The sequence below is a fragment of the Culex pipiens genome, chromosome 3, assembly GCF_016801865.2.
Source record: "Culex pipiens pallens isolate TS chromosome 3, TS_CPP_V2, whole genome shotgun sequence".
Classification (NCBI taxonomy): Eukaryota; Metazoa; Arthropoda; class Insecta; order Diptera; family Culicidae; genus Culex; species Culex pipiens.
In genome coordinates this window covers 67,149,637-67,168,869 of record NC_068939.1, presented here as the reverse complement: position 1 = coordinate 67,168,869, position 19,233 = coordinate 67,149,637, and the positions used below count along the sequence as shown (strand labels likewise).

Here is a 19,233-nt window from a genome sequence, read left to right as displayed (position 1 = left end):
AATGATGTCCGGATCCATCATCCGACCCATCATTGGTTAGGTAATCAAGAGACCTTTCCAACGAGTCCACATAATTGAAGATCTGGCTACCCTGTCTCGAGTTATGACCACTTAAGTGATATTTATGTACTTTTTGAAGCCGGATCTCACTTAAATGCATGTAAACGATGTTCGGATCCATCATCCGACCCATCGTTGGTTAGGTAATCTAGAGACCTTTCCAACGAGTCTACAAAATTGAAGATCTGGCAACCCTGCCTCGAGTTATGACTACTTAAGTGATATTTATGTACTTTTTTGAAGCCGGATCTCACTTAAATGTATGTAAACGACGTCCGGAACCATTATCCGACACATTGTTGGTTAGGTAATCAAGAGACCTTTCCAACGCGTCCACAACATTGAAGATCTGGCAACCCTGTCTCGAGTTATAACCACTTAAGTGATATTTATGTACTTTTTTGAAGCCGGATCTCACTTTAATGCATGTATACGATGTCCGGATCAATGATCCGACCCATCATTTGTTAGGTAATCAAGAGACCTTTCCAACGAGTCCACAACGTTGAAGATTTGGCAACCCTGCCTCGAGTTATGACCACTTAAGTGATATTTATGTACTTTTTGAAGCCGGATCTCACTTAAATGTATGTAAACGATGTCCGGAACCATTATCCGACACATTGTTGGTTAAGTAATCAAGAGTCCTTTCCAACGAGTCCACATAATTGAAAATCTGGCAACCCTGTCTCGTGTTATAACCACTTAAGTGATATTTATGTACTTTTTTGAAGTCGGATCTCACTTAAATGTATGTAAACGATGTCCGGATCCATCATCCGACCCATCGTTGGTTAAGTAATCAAGAGACCTTTCCAACAAGTCCACAACATCGAAGATCTGGCAACCCTGTCTCGAGTTATGACCACTTAAGTGATATTTATGTACTTTTTTGAAGCCGGATCTCACTTAAATGCATGTAAACGATGTCTGAATCCATCATCCGACCCATCATTGGTTAGGTAATCAAGAGACTTTTCCAATGAGTCCACATAATTGAAGATCTGGCAACCCTGCCTCGAGTTATGACCACTTAAGTGATATTTATGTACTTTTTTGAAGCCGGATCTCACTTAAATGCATGTAAACGATGTCCGGAACCATCATCCGACCCATCGTTGGTTAGATAATCAAGAGACCTTTCCAACGAGTCCACATAATTGAAGATCTGGCAACCCTGTCTCGAGTTATGACAACTTAAGTTATATCTGTGTTCTTATTTTTCTGGGCCTAAAAAAAATAGCTGAAATATGTGCCCAAACCACTCATATTACCAATTGTTGGTAAAAAGTGAGGAAGGCATCAACCACATAGGTGGATTAAGTTAGTTTTAAAAGTAAATTTGGTGGTCATTCTTAGTCCGGACCCCTCTGCAAATTTTTGGTGAAACTTTGTCCTAAACAGTTATTTTTGGCGATGATTACGAATCCAAGGTTATTTTTGGATATCTCGTGACGTAGGTACGATACGACCCCTTTCAATTTTTAGCATTCGAGCAAAGACGTGGGTTTGAATAATTTGCAGCCATTTACGTGATGAGTTAATCAGAATTGTTTTTAAAAGATTTTGAAACCTTTGCCATTTCAATAAACTCTATTTTGACAAACCGTAAGACTTTCTTTTTTATTTTTTACTTATGATTTTTTGTCTAATCTGCAAAAATCCAGATGGATAGTTTTTTTTTTTCATTTAAAAATCAAAAATCCATTTTGCTCCAATTCCCCATTTCCAATTTTTTTTTCTTGAAAGTCTCTCTATATTAAGAGCGGAGGCTTTATGTTGCCATCCAAAATGCACTTAACCTATGTGAAAATGTCCCAGAAATCTAGTAAAAATAACCACTTGCACCGCAAAAATCGTCCAGGGTAAATTTAACTCCAATTCCACAATAAAAGCCTTTTTGGCCGTTTTCAAATGTTAGATAAGATTTTAAAAATCTGAAATATTTTTATCGTAAAGATCAGACAATTTGACATAGGAATGACTGTTTGCACTTGATAGTTTGACACATTTATGTTGATAGAAATAAAAATTATGTTAACGTTGGGACTTCGTTCAAAGATATAAATTTTGCGTCGCTTTCAATATTTTGTCAAATTTCTTGAACAAGTTTAAAAATGGGGAATTGGGCAAAATGAACCATTTGCCGTTGTGTGCTGTGGATGAAACCATCACCTATCGATTTCCCGGATTTTTTTTTGCATAAGAGGCACTAGTTTTCATACCACGGAACCAGACGCGTTCAATTAAGTCCGGTTTTGGGTTCCGTTTCACCCACTGTGAGCCGTGTTAGGATGTTTCAAAAAATTGTATTTTAAGATAAATTGAAAACATAAATCGAAAAATCATATTTTCGCTTTGTTTCAGCCGGGTTGAAATTAAAGGTTGTTATAATTTTGTGGAAAAATAGCTAGTTATAAATGTTTTTTAAACAAGTCGTATGGAAACTTTAAATTATGTTAAATTAACTTTTTTATAAAGCTAGTTAAATGCTTCACTTAATTTGGGATTTCCAATCGATTACAATTGATCAGAACATTACAAAATCCTCAAAGGATTCCATGAAAAATATCAATAAACTCGCATTGAAAATTGAGATACTACAAAATTTGTAAGCAATTAAATTAAAGCCTGCACCCACAAATAATATAACAACCAGGCGTATATTCAAATCATCATTGTTTCTATGTAAATGGACTCTAAATCGTATTCAGCGTTTAAAATTATGAAACAAACCATTATCCTAGCATCTGAGAAACAAGCATGAAACCTCGTGTAATGTATGAATGAATGATTTTCGAAATTATAAAAAAAAATCGTTTTTTTTCACACTAAAACTCAAATACAGTTATGCCCTGGTTTTGATTCGTTCAGCTTCCTCGGTTAAGCACGGCCCAGAGCTTAACTTAAGCACAGAGCTTATGGGATTTTGGCTATATGGAAGACATTGGCTATAATCGAATGAAAAATGGATGATGTCAGCTATCGATTGCACTTATAATTACATGAAAATTTTCACAAAAATAAGTTTTTTTCCTGTATTTTGAAGATGCAATGTTTCTCGAAAAAATACGTAATTTCAAAAAAAAAATCAAATATTCAGGTTTTTACAATATGTATATCAAACAATCAATATTTTTTCAGTCATTTCAAACACTGTAATACATTTTTTGAAAATACTCAAATTGTTCTCAAAACTACGTTTTTTCTAAAAAATACTCAAAAATTCAAAGTTTCAAAATTTATTTCATTCGAAAATTTCCGGTCATTTGTTACCCATTTGAAGTTTTGACTGTTTTTTCGAAAATACGTAATTTTTGAAAATGTTGAGTATTTCAAAAAAAGTTGTTATTACATTCGAAATGTATGAACAAATTCCGATCGTTTGATATCCATATTCTGAAAAACTGAAATTTTGAGCGCATTTCTTGAAAATACTCAAATTGTCCAAAACCTCCCTACAAACATCTATACCACTAAGGTGACGTAGGGGTCCCTGCGCACTTTAGATAGGTGTTTACTAACATTCCTTCATTTCCCCGAGGATAGCTTGGACCCGGCGTGGACCCCCTTATGCCCTGGGCTGTATTACACACTCATCAAAAGATGAAGACATGGTATCTCCCGTGTTGGATTATTGTTCCGGATGAGGGTCTAACACAACCAGACCAAACAGTGGGATAAGCGTTGTGGAGCCTTCCGGTGGTGGGGCGTCCTCCAAATGCTAATGCTAATGCTAATTTCTTGAAAATACTCAAATTCTGCGCAAAACTACGTTTTTTTCTAAAAATCACTCAAAATTTCAAAGTTTCAAAATTTATTACATTCGAAAAATTCCGATCATTTGTTTCCCATTTGATGTATGGACTGTTTTTTTGAAAATGCGTAAATTTGTAAAATTTTAGTGTATTTTCAAAAAAATTTGTTATTGCATTCCAAATGTATGAAATACTCCCAATCATTTGATACCCATATTGCAAAAAAAAACTGATATTTTAAGTATTTTTCGAATATACGTAGTTTCATGAAATGTTAAGTATTTAAAAAAATGTTATTAAATTCGAAATGTATTTATAAACCTTAATCATTTGATACAAATATTGCAAAAAAAACTGAAATTTTGATTATTTTTTTCGAAAATACGTAATTTTGTGAAAATTTTCAGCATTTTCAAAAATTGTATGACATTCGAAATGTATGACAAAAACACGTTTATTTGATACCCATATTGCAATTACAAATATTTGAAGGTTTTTAAGAGTAAAAAATTGCATTTTCAAAATACAGGAAAAATACGTATTTCAGTGAAAATTTTCATGTAACTTTAATTACAATGGATAGTCTCCGATTCCAAAACACTTTATTTTTTTTATTTTTGCATGATTTTTCATTCGATTATAGCCTTAAATTCCAGTCTCACAAAATACACAAAATATTTAAAAAATATAATTTTCGACAAAAATTTCCAATGGGGAAGCCAAAAACTTAAATTCGTGCTTGCCATTTCATTAGGGCACATAACTTTTGTAACCAAGAGTGTGTCCCTTTCACACCTTATGTAAACTGTCATTTGAGTGAAAGGGATACACTATTGTTTACAAAAGTTATGTGCCCTTTTGAAATGTTAGGCTCCAATTTTGGCCTAATATTGATGGTGAAAACAGCCATGCCAGATATACAGATAAATCTGTATTTTACAGATTTTTCGGTCCCAAAAATCACAAAAATCTGCATATACAGTTTTTTTTAAATGATTACATTTCAAAATTTCAACAATTTATTGGTTTAATTATGCTTTAATGTGATTAATAAGCCTCAATCTACTGTTCAAAATTTAAAAATGTCTTCTATGGCTCCAAATTCGACATGCTAAAGATAAAATACATATTTAATTTTAAGAAAATATAGATCAGTCATAAAACAATCTGGCATCGTTGGGTGCAAAAGCTATAATGTAAAAACAAAATATTTAGAAAAAAGAAAATATTAAAAAAAATGCATATTTAAAGGGGATGTGAACGTAGGATAACTCGGTTATGAAAATGCCAAATTTTAGAAAAACTGATTCCAGAGCATTATACCTGTTCTGCGAAGGGATTCATAGCTACACAATTTTCAGAAGTAATGAAAAAAATATGTAAATTTTCAAACTCCTTGATCAAAATATATATTTTTACTTTATAAGAAGAGTTTTAATTACCACAACAAAGCAAACTATTCCAGTATTTATCTTATGATGTTACAAAATGAACATTAGTAGAGCAGTTCTTTGGATGGAAACCGCGAAAGTTTTTTTTCTTTTTTTTTTTTTTATTTGAAAAGAAAATTGTATTTTTGCAAAAAAAAATACAATTTTGTAGGTATTCAAATTTTTACATTTAACGTGTCATACGTCATTCAATGTTTTTCTGGTCTGATGAATTTAGTTACATGTTCTTTAAATGTTTATAATTACATAAACAAACAAAATAAATTTATAAATATTTAAACGGCGTTCAGACTTCAAAATATATTCATCGTATGTTTTCTGGATTAGCTGGGATTCCTATCTAGATAGTACAAGAGAGCACAGGGGCATCGAAATGTTGATCACAAGATTTAGTTTTTGAGTTTTGCATCTTTTAACCCTGTACTTTTCTTAATTTTGCACAATTTTTACATGCTTTCCAACATTTTCAAAAAAAAATCATTCGCAAAATTCATCATTCATTAAATTTCATTATAATCCCTTTTTCCAAAACAATAGCCCTTCCCACATCCACCCAGAGAACACGTGTCATTGTTTGCACCACTTCCACCACCCACCATCCCCCTTTCCCACCCACCACACCAACAGAATCACACCTAAAATATAAAGCATTTTCATGACACAATGTGTATTGTGTGTGCGCGCGCCAGCAGTATCAACTCGTCACCAGCCAGCAGCAACAACATAACCTCCTCTCTCGGAATTACTCCTGCCTGCACTTCCAGGGCAGGGTCAGGGAGAAAGGCTTTCCTTTTCAGAACGCTTGCTCCCACTATTTCAGTATCAAATTAAAGTCTCTTTTCATTCCGGAGCCCGATGTCATTAACAGTGAAAACAGCCCCGGCAGGAAGAAAAGCGGCTTTTCATTTAGGAGTTTTTTTTTTTCGTTTGTTTCAACTCTCAGCCTGATGGGGAAACTCTTGCTTTTCCCCTCAAAAACAAACCAAGTCTCTGCTCTGGAGAAGGAGCCTTTGGGGGCAACGTGTTAGCTTTAGATTTCAAGCCCAAACTCAAGCTGCAAAGTCGGTTTGCGTTGCTTGAATGGCGTTAACCCTCAACATTTATTATGTTAATTTATTTAGGATGTTTTTGTTACAAGCAATTTTCATCTTTCTTGTAAAAACGGATAAATCTAAATTTTGAAAATTTCCTCAAAATGTTGACCCCTTAAGGGTTAAACCGAACTGAGGGTTGAAAAGGTTACTGAAGGTGGCATGCCTCCACCCATTAAGCTGCGAATGAAAAGGGACACGTCGTTGGCATTGGGTGTTTGTTGGAAAGCCGGTGAAAATGCAGAAAAGGTGAGAAATAGAATCCCATCTTTGGCTGCTGCTGACTGGTGATGCTGTTAGAGCTCGGGTCAGCAGCATCAGTTTTCAACCGTCAACGGGAATCGCTGGGTGGGAAAATGTGGTCCAGAGAAGGAAAGTACTAAGAGTGACATGGTGACTAAGGAGGTGAATTTCAATTTTTTTTAGTTCTCATGAAGTTTTGGAAAGTGGACTTAAAGAGAATTTTGATGTTTTTAGCTGACATGAATTTATAATTGAAAAAAAAATGAAATTAAAACAATTTAAAAAACATTAAGAAACTTAAAGCACTAATTTTAAAATCCGCCTTGAGACGAACTTCGATATAAAAAATAGTCTAAAGTCCATTTCTTTCACCTTTTTAAAGCAAAAATAATGAGAACATTTTTTTTTTAAATCCACAATTTTGAAATAACGAACCATGGTTTCAACAAAAAAATCTGCACTCTAAAGGGACGACATAAACTTAGTAAAATATTTAAAACGGCCTCTCTATTTCATCAAACAGCATCGAAAATAATAAAACTTATTTTTTTCTAAAAAAAATTTAGAGTTCGGTGCAGCGATGGAAGAATCATCATAAAAAACGAAAGATCGTTAAAAGGAATCTATGAAAATCATCATCATCATTCAACAATATTTTGGTTTTAATTGCAAATAGGTATCCGTCATACATTTCGCAACACAGCGAAAAGGATTTTAATGTTTGTCAATTCTTAGATATTTTTAAAGCCAATGATTGCAAAACAACATGACTAGTATAAAATGCATTTAAGAACACTTTTTTTCAATGAAATATTGAAACCATTGCTTGTTACCGTAATCTGGGGTGAATCGGGACTACAGTCTGAATAGGGACAGCAGTTTTAGAGCACTTACAGCTTTTAAATTTGGAAATGGATGTACACATTTTGTTGGCCTGAGTCTGTTCTAATCGAAACCAACCAGAAAAATCAAAATATTGTGCTCCAACATTGTTAAAACTGCTGTCCCAATTCGCCCCATGTGTCCCGATTGACCCCAGTTTACGGTACTTAAATTTTATTACTTATAGGAAATGCATAAATAACCAAGTGTGATATAAAATTTTCAAATAATTGTAAGAGAATAATTGAAATAACTTAATTGTTTTAATAACTTCTGAAAAAAATTATATAATCCGTATAAAACACATATCGATGCCTCTGTGCTCTCTTATGCTAACAAGATTTGGATAACAGCAAGCATAGTTCAAGAGAGCACAGAGCCATCAACATTTTTATTATAGAAAATATATATTGATTATTGTGTCTTTAAAGTTGAAAAACATATTTTTGCAATTCTGGTTTGTAATGATAATTTAAAAATTTTGATAAAGCACGGATAGTTGATCAACAATTTAAAGAAAAATTTTAGTAACTATTTTTGAGTTGAATTTTCATTATTTAAAAAAAAATTAAAAAATGATATTAATACCGAAACTTGTGATTTACTAGGATGTGCGAAAAAGGTCGAAAGACATATGGTTGAATGTGGACAAAAGGTCGAAAGGACAAAAGATCGAATGTGAAAAAAATTATAATTATAAACTTATAAAAAAAACTCATGAAACAAATATTTTCTCGCAAACAAAGCTGATTTTTTCTGTGAGTTTATGCTTGATTTATCCAAGCACTTACCTAATAAATATATTTAAAAAAAATACTTCCAAAACATTTTTGAGAAAATTTCCATTCTTTGAAACATGAACAGTTCTTCCAAAAAAAGTTCTACTTCTTAAATGTTTTTAAATTTTTAATTTTATTTTTTAAAACAACCTTTTCATGACTGTTAAATTTTTTGTGAGTTTTGCATTCTTTCAATATTGAGCTGTTCTTCAAACAAAAAAGGTCAACTTCTAACATATTTTGCAAGTTTATTTAAATTGAACAACCTGTTCTTGACTGTCGTAATGTTTTTCTGCGTTTTCCATTCTATCAATTATGAGCAATTCGTTTTAAAAAAATTTCGACTTTAATTGAATTAACTGTTCATGTTTGAAAGAATGGAAATCTTCGCAGAAAATGGTCTGGAAGTAAATCTGTTTTTGCCTTTCTTACTAAAGAAAGGTACAGAGTTTGCTTTTGGCTCCGACTCAAAATCAAGCTTCGTAATCCAATCATTTCTCGAGAAATATTCATTCGAAAAATCTGCAAAAAATTATGGACGATCGATTTGTGACGCCCGATCGATTGACACTGACAGAATAGGTCCATCCCCAATATTATTAATTTTGGGGATCAATTTACCGTAAAGCACGCGTGACGGCCGTGTGTGGTAAAAAAGTGTTCAATTTTGTGGTAGGGGGTTTCTCAGAGCCCACATTTTGGATTTAAGCTCTCTTGAGCGCATTTGAAAGGGGATGTGCTGAACCTAAACCAGTTCCGTGCCAAATTTGAATTTTTCCATTATTTTAGGGGACTCGGAGAATGTTTTTTTTAATACTATTACCAAATTCATGGATATACCATGGATTAACTCACAGAAAAACATCAGATTTGTCAGTGAGAAAATATTTTTTAAGAGAATTTTTTAAGAAGTGTATAATTATAATTATTTGTTTCATTTTTTCACATTCGACCTTTTGTCCTTTCGACCTTTTGTCATACATTCAATTTACTAATGTGTGTTTTCTGTCATAATAATTATCTCTGTTGTGTTTCACTAGAATTATGTGTTTGATATAACGGCTTCTTTTTGATAACATTTTTTAATTATTTTTTTTTATTTTATGAAAAATAAGCTACATTAAATCCCCTAAACACGCTTCCCCCGATTGCGCCTCCCCCGATTGCGCCTCCCCCGTTTTGCGCCCCCCTAATTGCGCTCAAACCCCGAAATAACGCTTCCCCCAAATAACGCTCTTATTGGCGCCTATCGAGGGAGCGTTATTGTGAAGTATTGGCGTAAAATTGGGTTTTCTTTTTTGATATACTTTTTAACATATAAATGAAACATTTGTATAAGGAGTCATCCACAAAAGACTGATAAGGGTCCATCCACAAATCTAGGTAACCAAGAACTCCCGGAAGTCATTGCCTGGTCATCGGGGGTCTATATGGGTGTATTAACCATCGGTATAGCTTCAGGAAGCCTCCATCGTGGTTTAATGAAGTTACCGGAAGCTATAACATTGGTCAATATACCAATATAGACCCCCGTTGATCAGGTAGATCATCAAGCCATATCTCCCGGGAGTTCCTGGAGGACCCATAACAATCCAACATGGTAAAGGGTATCCATCGTGGTTCACTGAAGCTTCCTAAAGCTATACCGATGGTTAATATATCCATATAGACCCCCTTTGATCAGGTAGATCATTAGGTCATAACTTCCGGGAGTTCCTGGAGGACCCATATTAATCCAACATGGCGAAGGGTATCCATCGTTGTTCGCTGAAGCTACCTGAAGCTTTACCGATGGTTAGTTCACCCATATAGACCCCTGTTGATCAGGTAGATATCTAGGGCATGACTTCCGGGAGTTGGATACCCAGATTTGTGGATGGATCCTTACCCGTATTTTGTGGATGACCCCTTATATAAATATTTCATTTATATGTAAATATAGTACAGTAAAAAAGCTGCCCCGAAATAACGCTCCCCCAAATTGCGCTCTCCCCCGGTGTACGCCCCTCCCCCCCCCCCTAAATAAAGAGCGCACTTGGGAGATTTAGTGAATTGAATTATTGAAAACACCTAAATTAAATAAAGAATTTATCACAATCTTAAAACAGTATTCTTCAAAAAAAATCTAACCATCCACATTAACGACCCCCGGGTCTTTTGTGGTCTCTATTGCGAGTTTCTGTTCGAACCTAGGAGTCCGAAGGCTTGAATTGGGAGAGCACCAGAACCTCTTTCTACTCCAAGGAACCTTCCACCCCAGTGTTTGAACTGACGACCTCTGGATTGCGAGTCCAACCGCCGCCAACGATTCCACCGGAGTAGGCTTAGTTTGGTGTGTTGTTTGTATTTATGGCATGGAGACGACTCCTACACCTGGAATGACTAAACGACCTAAGAACCAAGGCCGGGACCGACATTTTACTTCCTCATCCGATGGAAGGTTGCAGCAGATGGGAATTGAATCCAGAATCATCCGCTTACAAAGCGGACAGCGTAACCATTCGGCCACGCACTGCCACAGTATTCTTATTGACCGTAAATTTCAATCTCAACAAAGAATTTTTTTTTGAAAATATTTTCAAAAATGTGAAATTTATTTCTTGTCAATTCTATCCAATGTATGCTTATTTAAATTACCAACTATGTTTGTTTACATTCTTCGAGAAACTATTGATACGGAAAGAGTTTATTGATTTTATACTTTTTTTTTGTTTTTAATGAATCATTTAATGAACATAATTTACACCGACCAACAAAATTTCAGCGCAGACTCAACTTTGTACAACAAAGATCTTTGTCCTGAAGATTTTTTTCAAAGTTTGATTTAAACAAATGGGTGGATGTGTTTGGAATATCTTTATTCTTAAAAAGTAAAAGAAAATTAGAATTTTGGTTGAAATGTTATTAATTTCATTCAAACACTAAAATTTTAAACTACTTTTTCAATAGCTTTTCAAAATGTGAAAAAATCTTTATCGTATCGCTACATTTCCAGAAAATAATTAGCAAAAAATCAACGCAAGTTACCACCATGCTCTCTCTCCCTGCCCGTCCAACCGTCCCAGAGTCAAGTTGTATCCATTCACAGCGAATGCAAAGCTCCTTCCCGACGAGAGTTTACCGAAAAACAAAAGACCCAAAAGGTGTCAGGTTGGGTAGGGGTGGGTGGAAGGATGCCTTTCTCTTGGCTTTCTGCAGCTCAGATTCATATTGAGGAGGTTTGGTAGGAGTTGGGTATTTCTGGCCTCCGTGTCGTGGTCAGACAGGTGAGAAAGCAGCGGGAAAAATAAATTCAAGCTTGAAATTAAACGAATTAAATGGTGCCCCCTTTGCAAAATGGGTTGAGACTAAGCTGGCAGCATTGCGATGCGTTTGTGCGATGTGACTTTTGGCAAATTACCAGGTTAGTGTTTGAAATTTTGGAATGTTGCTATGCAGAAGAATTTTTGTTTGCTCAGATATTTTGATTGGGCAAATAGTTAGGGAATGCAATATTCGTGAAGAGTTTTAATTCGCACTGAGAGCTTTGAACTTTGACTTTTTCTGTGCTAGAAATGCATAATCCGTCCGTTTATTGAACACTATTTTTGAATTATAATTTTTTGCTCCAATTCCAGAATTACAGTTATACTTTATGTGAACAAGAAATTTTGAATTAGAAAAAAAAAACAAATATGTACAAAACAATTCAAGCAAATTGAGTGCATTTCCATCAGTTGTTACCCAACCTTACATCACCAAAAAAAAACAGCTCCCTTGGGGTAACTTCATAAAACCCACCTCGTAACTTCTGACCACCACACCACGTGGGGGAAACTGACGGAAAATAACGCAAATTTCTCCCCCCTCCCTAATGGAACACATACCTGCGTGAGTTGCGACGAGGCGTAATAGGACACCCGGGATGGACAGACCGATTCCGGCTTGGCGTACACGGACTCCGTCGTGGCCAGCCCGCCGTTGCTGTGGCCATGGTTCAACGGGAGCAGGGCCGTTGCGTACGGCGACGGTGACGGGGTGCTGCGGAACCCTGCGAAAGGAGAGCACAAAATGTTTAGCATCAACAGAAAAAAAAAAACGCAGAAAAAAAATACGGAATGCCGCAAGGGTGATAAACAGAGGCGTCCAGTTGAGATTAAAGGGTAAATGTGCCTTTTTTGGACTTGACATTAATCCACTTTTATTGAACCATATTTTAGGAATTATTTTTTACAGTTTTAAAACTTCTTAATAAAATATTGTATTTTTCATTTGACAAAAAACTTAAAAATTACCCCAGTCCGAATAATAATAAAAAAAAACATTTTGATGAAAAACACGATGATTATCCTTTTTCTTGTTAGTGGATTTGGGGGGTGCTTTGATTTTTTTGTTGATGGTGAGAGATGATGAAGAGTGAAAATATCTGCCCTCATGATAATCCGGATAAAGAGTTTACAAATACACTAACATCAAAACAAAATTAAAAATATTGAATTATTTAAAATTAAATCATTTGTTTACGTATATTGACTAACTAAACTGACATTTCCGAAAAACAATGTTAATGGTTTTTCACAACTTTTTCACCGACACAGTTTAGTCTGTTGCAAGTGAAAAATGTGTCTAACCCTTTGCACTGATTTGGTTGAACAGGTGGAATCTACTCCCGGATGGACCCTCCTCACTTCCCTTTCCTATCTTCAACTCTCTAGTTTGGCCTGTGGGGATAATACACTCATAAAAGGGGTGGTGTTGGGCCAGGGAGTTTATTATATTTCACGGATGGGCAAATTTTGTTTACGTGCGTGTAAATCTGAAGTCTGCCTGGGGGAAGGATAGAACACATCGTTGCAGGCTATGAAAAGGGCAGAAAATGAAAAAAATAAATATCCTTCAAAATGAAGTGTTTAGGAAATTTAATGCACACTTGGTACTGATGGATTATATGCTAATTTCAAAGAGTAATTTCGTTTTCACAAATCAACTTTTTTTGCCTTCCTCACCTTACTGAGGAAAGGCTTTAAAATCACTTGCAAAATGAAGACCTCCTAGACCTACCGTCATTCATACATATCGACTCAGAATCACCAGCTGAGCAAATGTCTGTGTATTTGGGTGTATGTAGACATGTGTACCGAATCAATGTCACTGGAATATCTCGTCACTGGCTGAGCCGATTTTGACCATATTGGCCTTATTCGATTTGTCTTGGGGTTCCATAAGTCCCTATTGAAATTTATAAGATTTAGTAAAGTAAAGTACAAAAGTTATGCTTAAAAAACTGCTGCATATAAACTTCACAACTTGCAAAAAAAAGGGTGGTTTTTGCATGAAAACCTGTCATATATTTTAAAAAAGGTTCTGAATTGACCTTTCTTGTGGATTAAGGCTTTTCAAAATCTGACTTACCTATCAAAAATTACAAGCAAATTAAAAAATGGTCTGAATTTACATAACCATAAAATGGTCTGGTCTGATCTAGAGACCCTAAATAGGGAGACTGCTCTAAGCTGGCTAAATCAATCTGGCAACGTATGTTTTGAGCTTGCCAACACTGCCAAGTTTTGCTGGGCGTAAAGGCAAATGCTCGTTTGGATACGTCAAACTCGTGTCTGTTTGGGTACGTCAAATTCGCTTCGACCAGTCTCCCTATTTAGGATCTCTAGTCTGATCGCCACGAAAAAGCCGTGTAGAGGGATGCAATTTTCCTCAAAGACGGTGTCTGTGTAATCTTGACAAAAAGTCTGCAGGTAGTCTGTTTTTTTTACTCATCACTTATTTTTATTAGGACTTCTTAGGTGCTGCGAACACGTTAGGGGAGATCCATAAACCATGTGGACACTTTAGGGGGGTTGGAATCACTCTATAAATGAGAGGAAGGCAACAACCAGCTAAAGGTGGATTTAGTAACGTTTTATTTATTTTTTGCGTTTTTAGATGAACCATTGTTCTATAGGGCTTAATGCAAAAAGAAGCATTTTTCATCATTTTTAGACTGGTCATGCAAAATGGGAATCTGTTTTTAAGAAGGATTTTTATCGATTTGTTTTAAGAAGCAGCATTTATAGATTTTGCTCGGTTTGTTCTAGAGGTCGTATCGAGGTGCTCCGATTTGGATGAAACTTTCAGCATTTGTTTGTCTATACATGAGATAAACTCATACCAAATATCCCTAGTAACATTTTAGGTTTTAAGTAGGCCATAAAAGCCTATTTAGGCCGTATGAGGGTTTTCAGAACCATGATAAAACCTGTAAGTTTAAAAATGTTACTAGGGATGAGCCCTCTACGACAATGAGAAGTAAGGTAAAACGGGCATTGAAGTTTGAGGCCCAAAAATCATGAAAAATCATAAAATTGCTCCAATTTGCGTAAAACTTGATCAATTCCAACTCTCTTAGATGCATTCGAAAGGTATTTTAAAGCACTTCAAAATGTGCTTTATACATCTTAGATTTATTTGACTTTTTCTCATAGCTTTTGTAAATTACTGTTAAAAATTGATTTATTTAAAACCTTAATATCTTTTTGCAACAGCATCCAACACCCATTTGTAGGTCAAAAGATAGGTTATTTCATGGACTATAAGCCAACGGAATTAACTTTTTGGCCAATCGCAGTTTTTCTCATAGTTTTACGATTTTTCTATAACAAACTATTTACAACGTTAACTTTTGCCCTGTAGCCCAAAAAGACGGCACTTTTTCGACAAATTTTTTATTTATTTGAATTCCTCGGGAAATTTCACGTTAGTTTGAGGTTAAAAAGTTGTTCATTTATTTGAAAAAAAAAAAATACCATTTGGAATGAATTAAAGTAATTTTTAAAATTTTGTCGGATTAGGGGTAGAACAGATATTCGCCTACTTGATACTGCATTTGCCGTATAGATCACAGGGTAAACCAAATCTGACTTTTTTTTTAATGTTTTATTCAATTAGTTTTTGAAATCAAATTTACGACTCGAATACTTAATAATGACGTGGATTTTCCCGAGGATTCCGAATATGTTAAACTTGAGACCAAAAAGTGCCGTCTTCACGGGCTAAAGGGCAAAAGTTAACGTTGTAAACAGTAAACAGTTGTTTCTGTTTATTTTTATTATAGAGACTTTACACAGTTTGTGCATTCGCCACTAAGTAAACAGTTAAAAAATCGTTAAACTTTGGGAAAACTACCCAAAACATTGATAATCTGGCAACCTTGACTTAAGTTATTACCACTTAAGTGATATTCATGTATATTTTTGAAGCCGGATCTCACTTATAAATGTATATAAAGTATGTCCGGACTCCGGACCCATTATCCGACCCATCGATGGTTAGGTAATCGAGATACCTTTCCAACGAATCCACAACATTGAATATCTGGCAACCCTGTCTAAAGTTATGACCACTTCAGTGATATTTGAGTACTTTTTTATTCCGGATCTAAAAAAATTGATGACATTTGTGTTCAGATGTGTGTGACCCATAATCTCACCAACTGATTGTAAAGAGTGAGGAAGGCACCAACCATATAGGTGGATTAAGAGGCAGTATTTGTAAATTCTGCTCGGTTTGTTCTTGAGGTCGTATCGAGGTGCTCCGATTTGGATGAAACTTTCAGGGTTTGTTTGTCTATACATGAGATAAACTCATGCCAAATATGAGCCCTCTACGACAATGGAAAGTGGTATTTAGCATTTTGTCGGATTATGGGTAAAACAGGTATTCGCCTACTTGATACAGCATTTGACATATTGAACACAGGGTATGAAAAATCTAACTTTTTTTCATAAATGTTTTATTTAATTATTTTCTTAATCAAATTCAAATTCCAACACCTCAATCTAATGTAGAATATTCTGAGGATTCCGAATATGTCAAAATTAAGACCAAAAAGTGCCGCTATGGAAGCCTACGGGGCAAAAAGCAACGTTGTAAAATGTTTGTTATATAAAAATCGTAAAACTATGAGAAAAACTGCGATTGGCCAAAAAGTTAATACCGTAGGCTTATAGTTCATGAAATTCCCTAACTTTTGACCTACAGGAGTATGGGTGTTGGAGGCTGTTGCAAAAAGTTATTAAGGTTTTAAAAAAATCCATTTTTAACAGTTAATTTGCAAAAGCTATGAGAAAAAGTCAAACCAATCCTGGATGTCTATAGCACATTTTGAAGGGCTTCAAAAGACCATTCGAATGCATCTAAGAGAGTTGGAATTGATGAAGTTTTACGGAAATGCGAGCAATTTTAAGATTTTTCATGTTTTTTTGGACCTCAAACTTTAATGCCCGTTTTACCCCACTTTCCATTGTCGTAGAGGGCTCATATTTGGCATGAATTCATCTCATGTATAGACAAACAAACCCTGAAAGTTTCATCCAAATCGGAGCACCTCGATACGACCTGTTTCACATCGGTGAAAAACTCGCTCTTAAGTTAGTTTTTCAAATCTGTTTACAGGTCATGAATGTAAAAAAAATCATTACAACCAAATATCACAGACATAAAAGTAGAGGTCATCAACTTGTGTGTGTGTGTGTGTGCAACCAATCAAACGGAACCACGCGGCCGCTTCTTACAAATTGAGTTGTTTCCATGTATTTTAGAATTTGACATTCTATACATGCAAATAACTCGCATAGGCATTTGAAAGGTGTTAGCTCTGCCGAGCTTCGGTGACCCATTTCTACGCTGGCTAGCCGAGCGCGAGGTACCTCAGCTTTATCGACAAGCCCCGCCCTGAAGAACGTTTGCATCAATCAGATTCAAACGTTATTTAGAACTTCCGAACCTTTGTCAAATGGACAAATACCCAGCGCGTATGTAGTTAGCAGTAACAGTATTCCTAATTCCAGTCATAGCTCATCAAGCCACGATGGACTAGTGGTTAGCCTTTTTGTTTATCAACCTGGACGGGGAATCGAACCCCGCCTCGAGCAACTTTGATTTTTCGTTCATGTTCAGGAGTTTCACGAATTTATATTTCTTTAACTTTCTCGTTGGGAGCAGATGGGAATTGAACCCAGGACCATTCGCTTATAAAGCGAACACCGTAACCATTCAGCCACGGCCACTCCTTCTACGCTTGAAATTAAATAAGATGCAAAAAGGAAATTCCTCACCGGGTTTGAACAACATGATCTTGAACAGCCGTTCTATGCCGGAGGAAGCACACATCCAAATTACTGCCACAGGCGGCGATCCTGACGGATCCAAAAAATCAGACTTTCAGCTCCACGTAGTTGGCCAAATTCTAGTAATGCTCTTCAGACCAGAATTTGATGAATAACGCCACCCAGCACCGTCCGGTATAAAGCTGTCCGTAACGCGAATTCAGTCATTCTCTTGGTTCCCTTGGCAGTTTGATGGTCTCCTTCTCACATAAAAGTAGAGGTCATCAACTTGTCCCAAAAAAATATATTGTGGATTTAGCTGTCTTCCTCAACATTGAAAATTCATTCCAGCCAAATTTGTATCATGTTGGTAACATTATATTTTTCTCGAAAAAAGTTTTAATTTTTATTATATGATCATCCCTAGTTCTGCCTAGGGAGCGGCCGTGGCTGACTGGTTACGGTGTTCGCTTAGTAAGCGAATGGTCCTGGGTTCGATTCTCATCTGCTCCCAACGAGAAATTATAGGAAGTAGAAATCTTGAAACTCTGAACATGAACGAAAAATCAAAGTCGCTCGAGTCGGGGTTCGATCCCCCGTCCTTTGGATTGGTAAGCAAAAATGCTAACCATTAGGCCATCGCGACTTGGTAAACTATGACTGGAATTAGGAATACTGTTACTATCAACTATATACGCGCTGGGTTCTTGTCCATTTGACAAGGGTTCGGAAGTTCTAAATAACGTTTGAACCCGATTGGTGCAAACGTTCTTCAGGGCGGGGCTTGTCGATAAAAGCTGAGGGACCTCGCGCTCGGCTAGCCAGCGTAGAAATGGGTCACCGAAGCTCGGCAGAGCTAACACCTTCCAAATGCCTATGCGAGTTATTTGCATGTATAGAATTTAAGATCTGAAAATACATGGAAACAACTCAATTTGTAAGAAGCGACCGCGTGGTCCCGTTTGGTTGGTTGCACACACACACACACACATGATCATCCCTAGTTCTGCCTCAATGCCGCCATCATGCGACCAGGTGCTTCATTTGTTTATTAACAAGGCTGCAGCTGGAGGGTGAGACGAAGTGAGGAGGGAGAGGTTTCTTCATTTGTAATCCCCAGGGGGTAGCGAAGAAGCCGCCATCTTGGAAGTTCAGATAACAAACACTCAGAATCAGTATTATTCATAATACTTTGGTAACACGAAATGTGTTATCCTGGTTAAACTCAAAAGTCCCATGCAAATGTGTAAAACCAAACTGAAAAATGTGTAATGCCGATTCACAGTGTACGGGCGCACTGTTTGATCGACCAAAAGAAAAAAAGGAAAAAAAAGGTAAACAGAAAAATCACTTTTTTCGATATGAATTTTCAGCCAATATTGGGATGGAATCCCCAAGATATGATAGAATTTGGCATCAGCAACACAATTCACGTGTTTTTTCAGGTATTTATCGTTTGAATTGCGGGAAATTTGAAAATCAAAAACCCAAACAATGATTTGTTATGGGCTACCATTTGCTTTTGTTGTGGGCTCTCATTTGACAACCGTGCTAATGTCGATTGTTGTCAGTTTGCTTTGGTCGGAATAGGGTTGCCATCCCCCCGGTAATCCCCAACCGGACACTAAGATGACAGTTTCCGTGAGTTGCGCGTATTCACCGACAGATGGCAAGTGGGCCTCGTCGGAGTCCGCCCATTAAATACGCAACTCAAAATTTGCAAAGGAAACTTTTTTTTTCGTGACGGCTTTGGGGGCACGCTCACTTCAACTGTTCTAGAATAATATTTTAACGTGGCGTATCTCTAACCAAGTTTAAAAAAATGATTCCAGAATGCTTATTTTTTCGTTTTATACCAAAACAAGGCAAAAACTATATTTATTTAAACT

The 19,233-nt window shown here is 36.0% G+C and overlaps 1 protein-coding gene across 1 annotated transcript in view; it reads right to left on the bottom strand.

The window, feature by feature from the left end:
- Positions 1-19,233, bottom strand: part of LOC120420924 (tyrosine-protein kinase Drl) — a 167,858-nt gene that overhangs the window by 61,826 nt on the left and 86,799 nt on the right. The window contains exon 6 of the mRNA XM_039584053.2: positions 12,131-12,294. Coding sequence (XP_039439987.1) covers positions 12,131-12,294 — 164 coding nt within the window. The remainder of the gene's footprint in view (positions 1-12,130; positions 12,295-19,233) is intronic.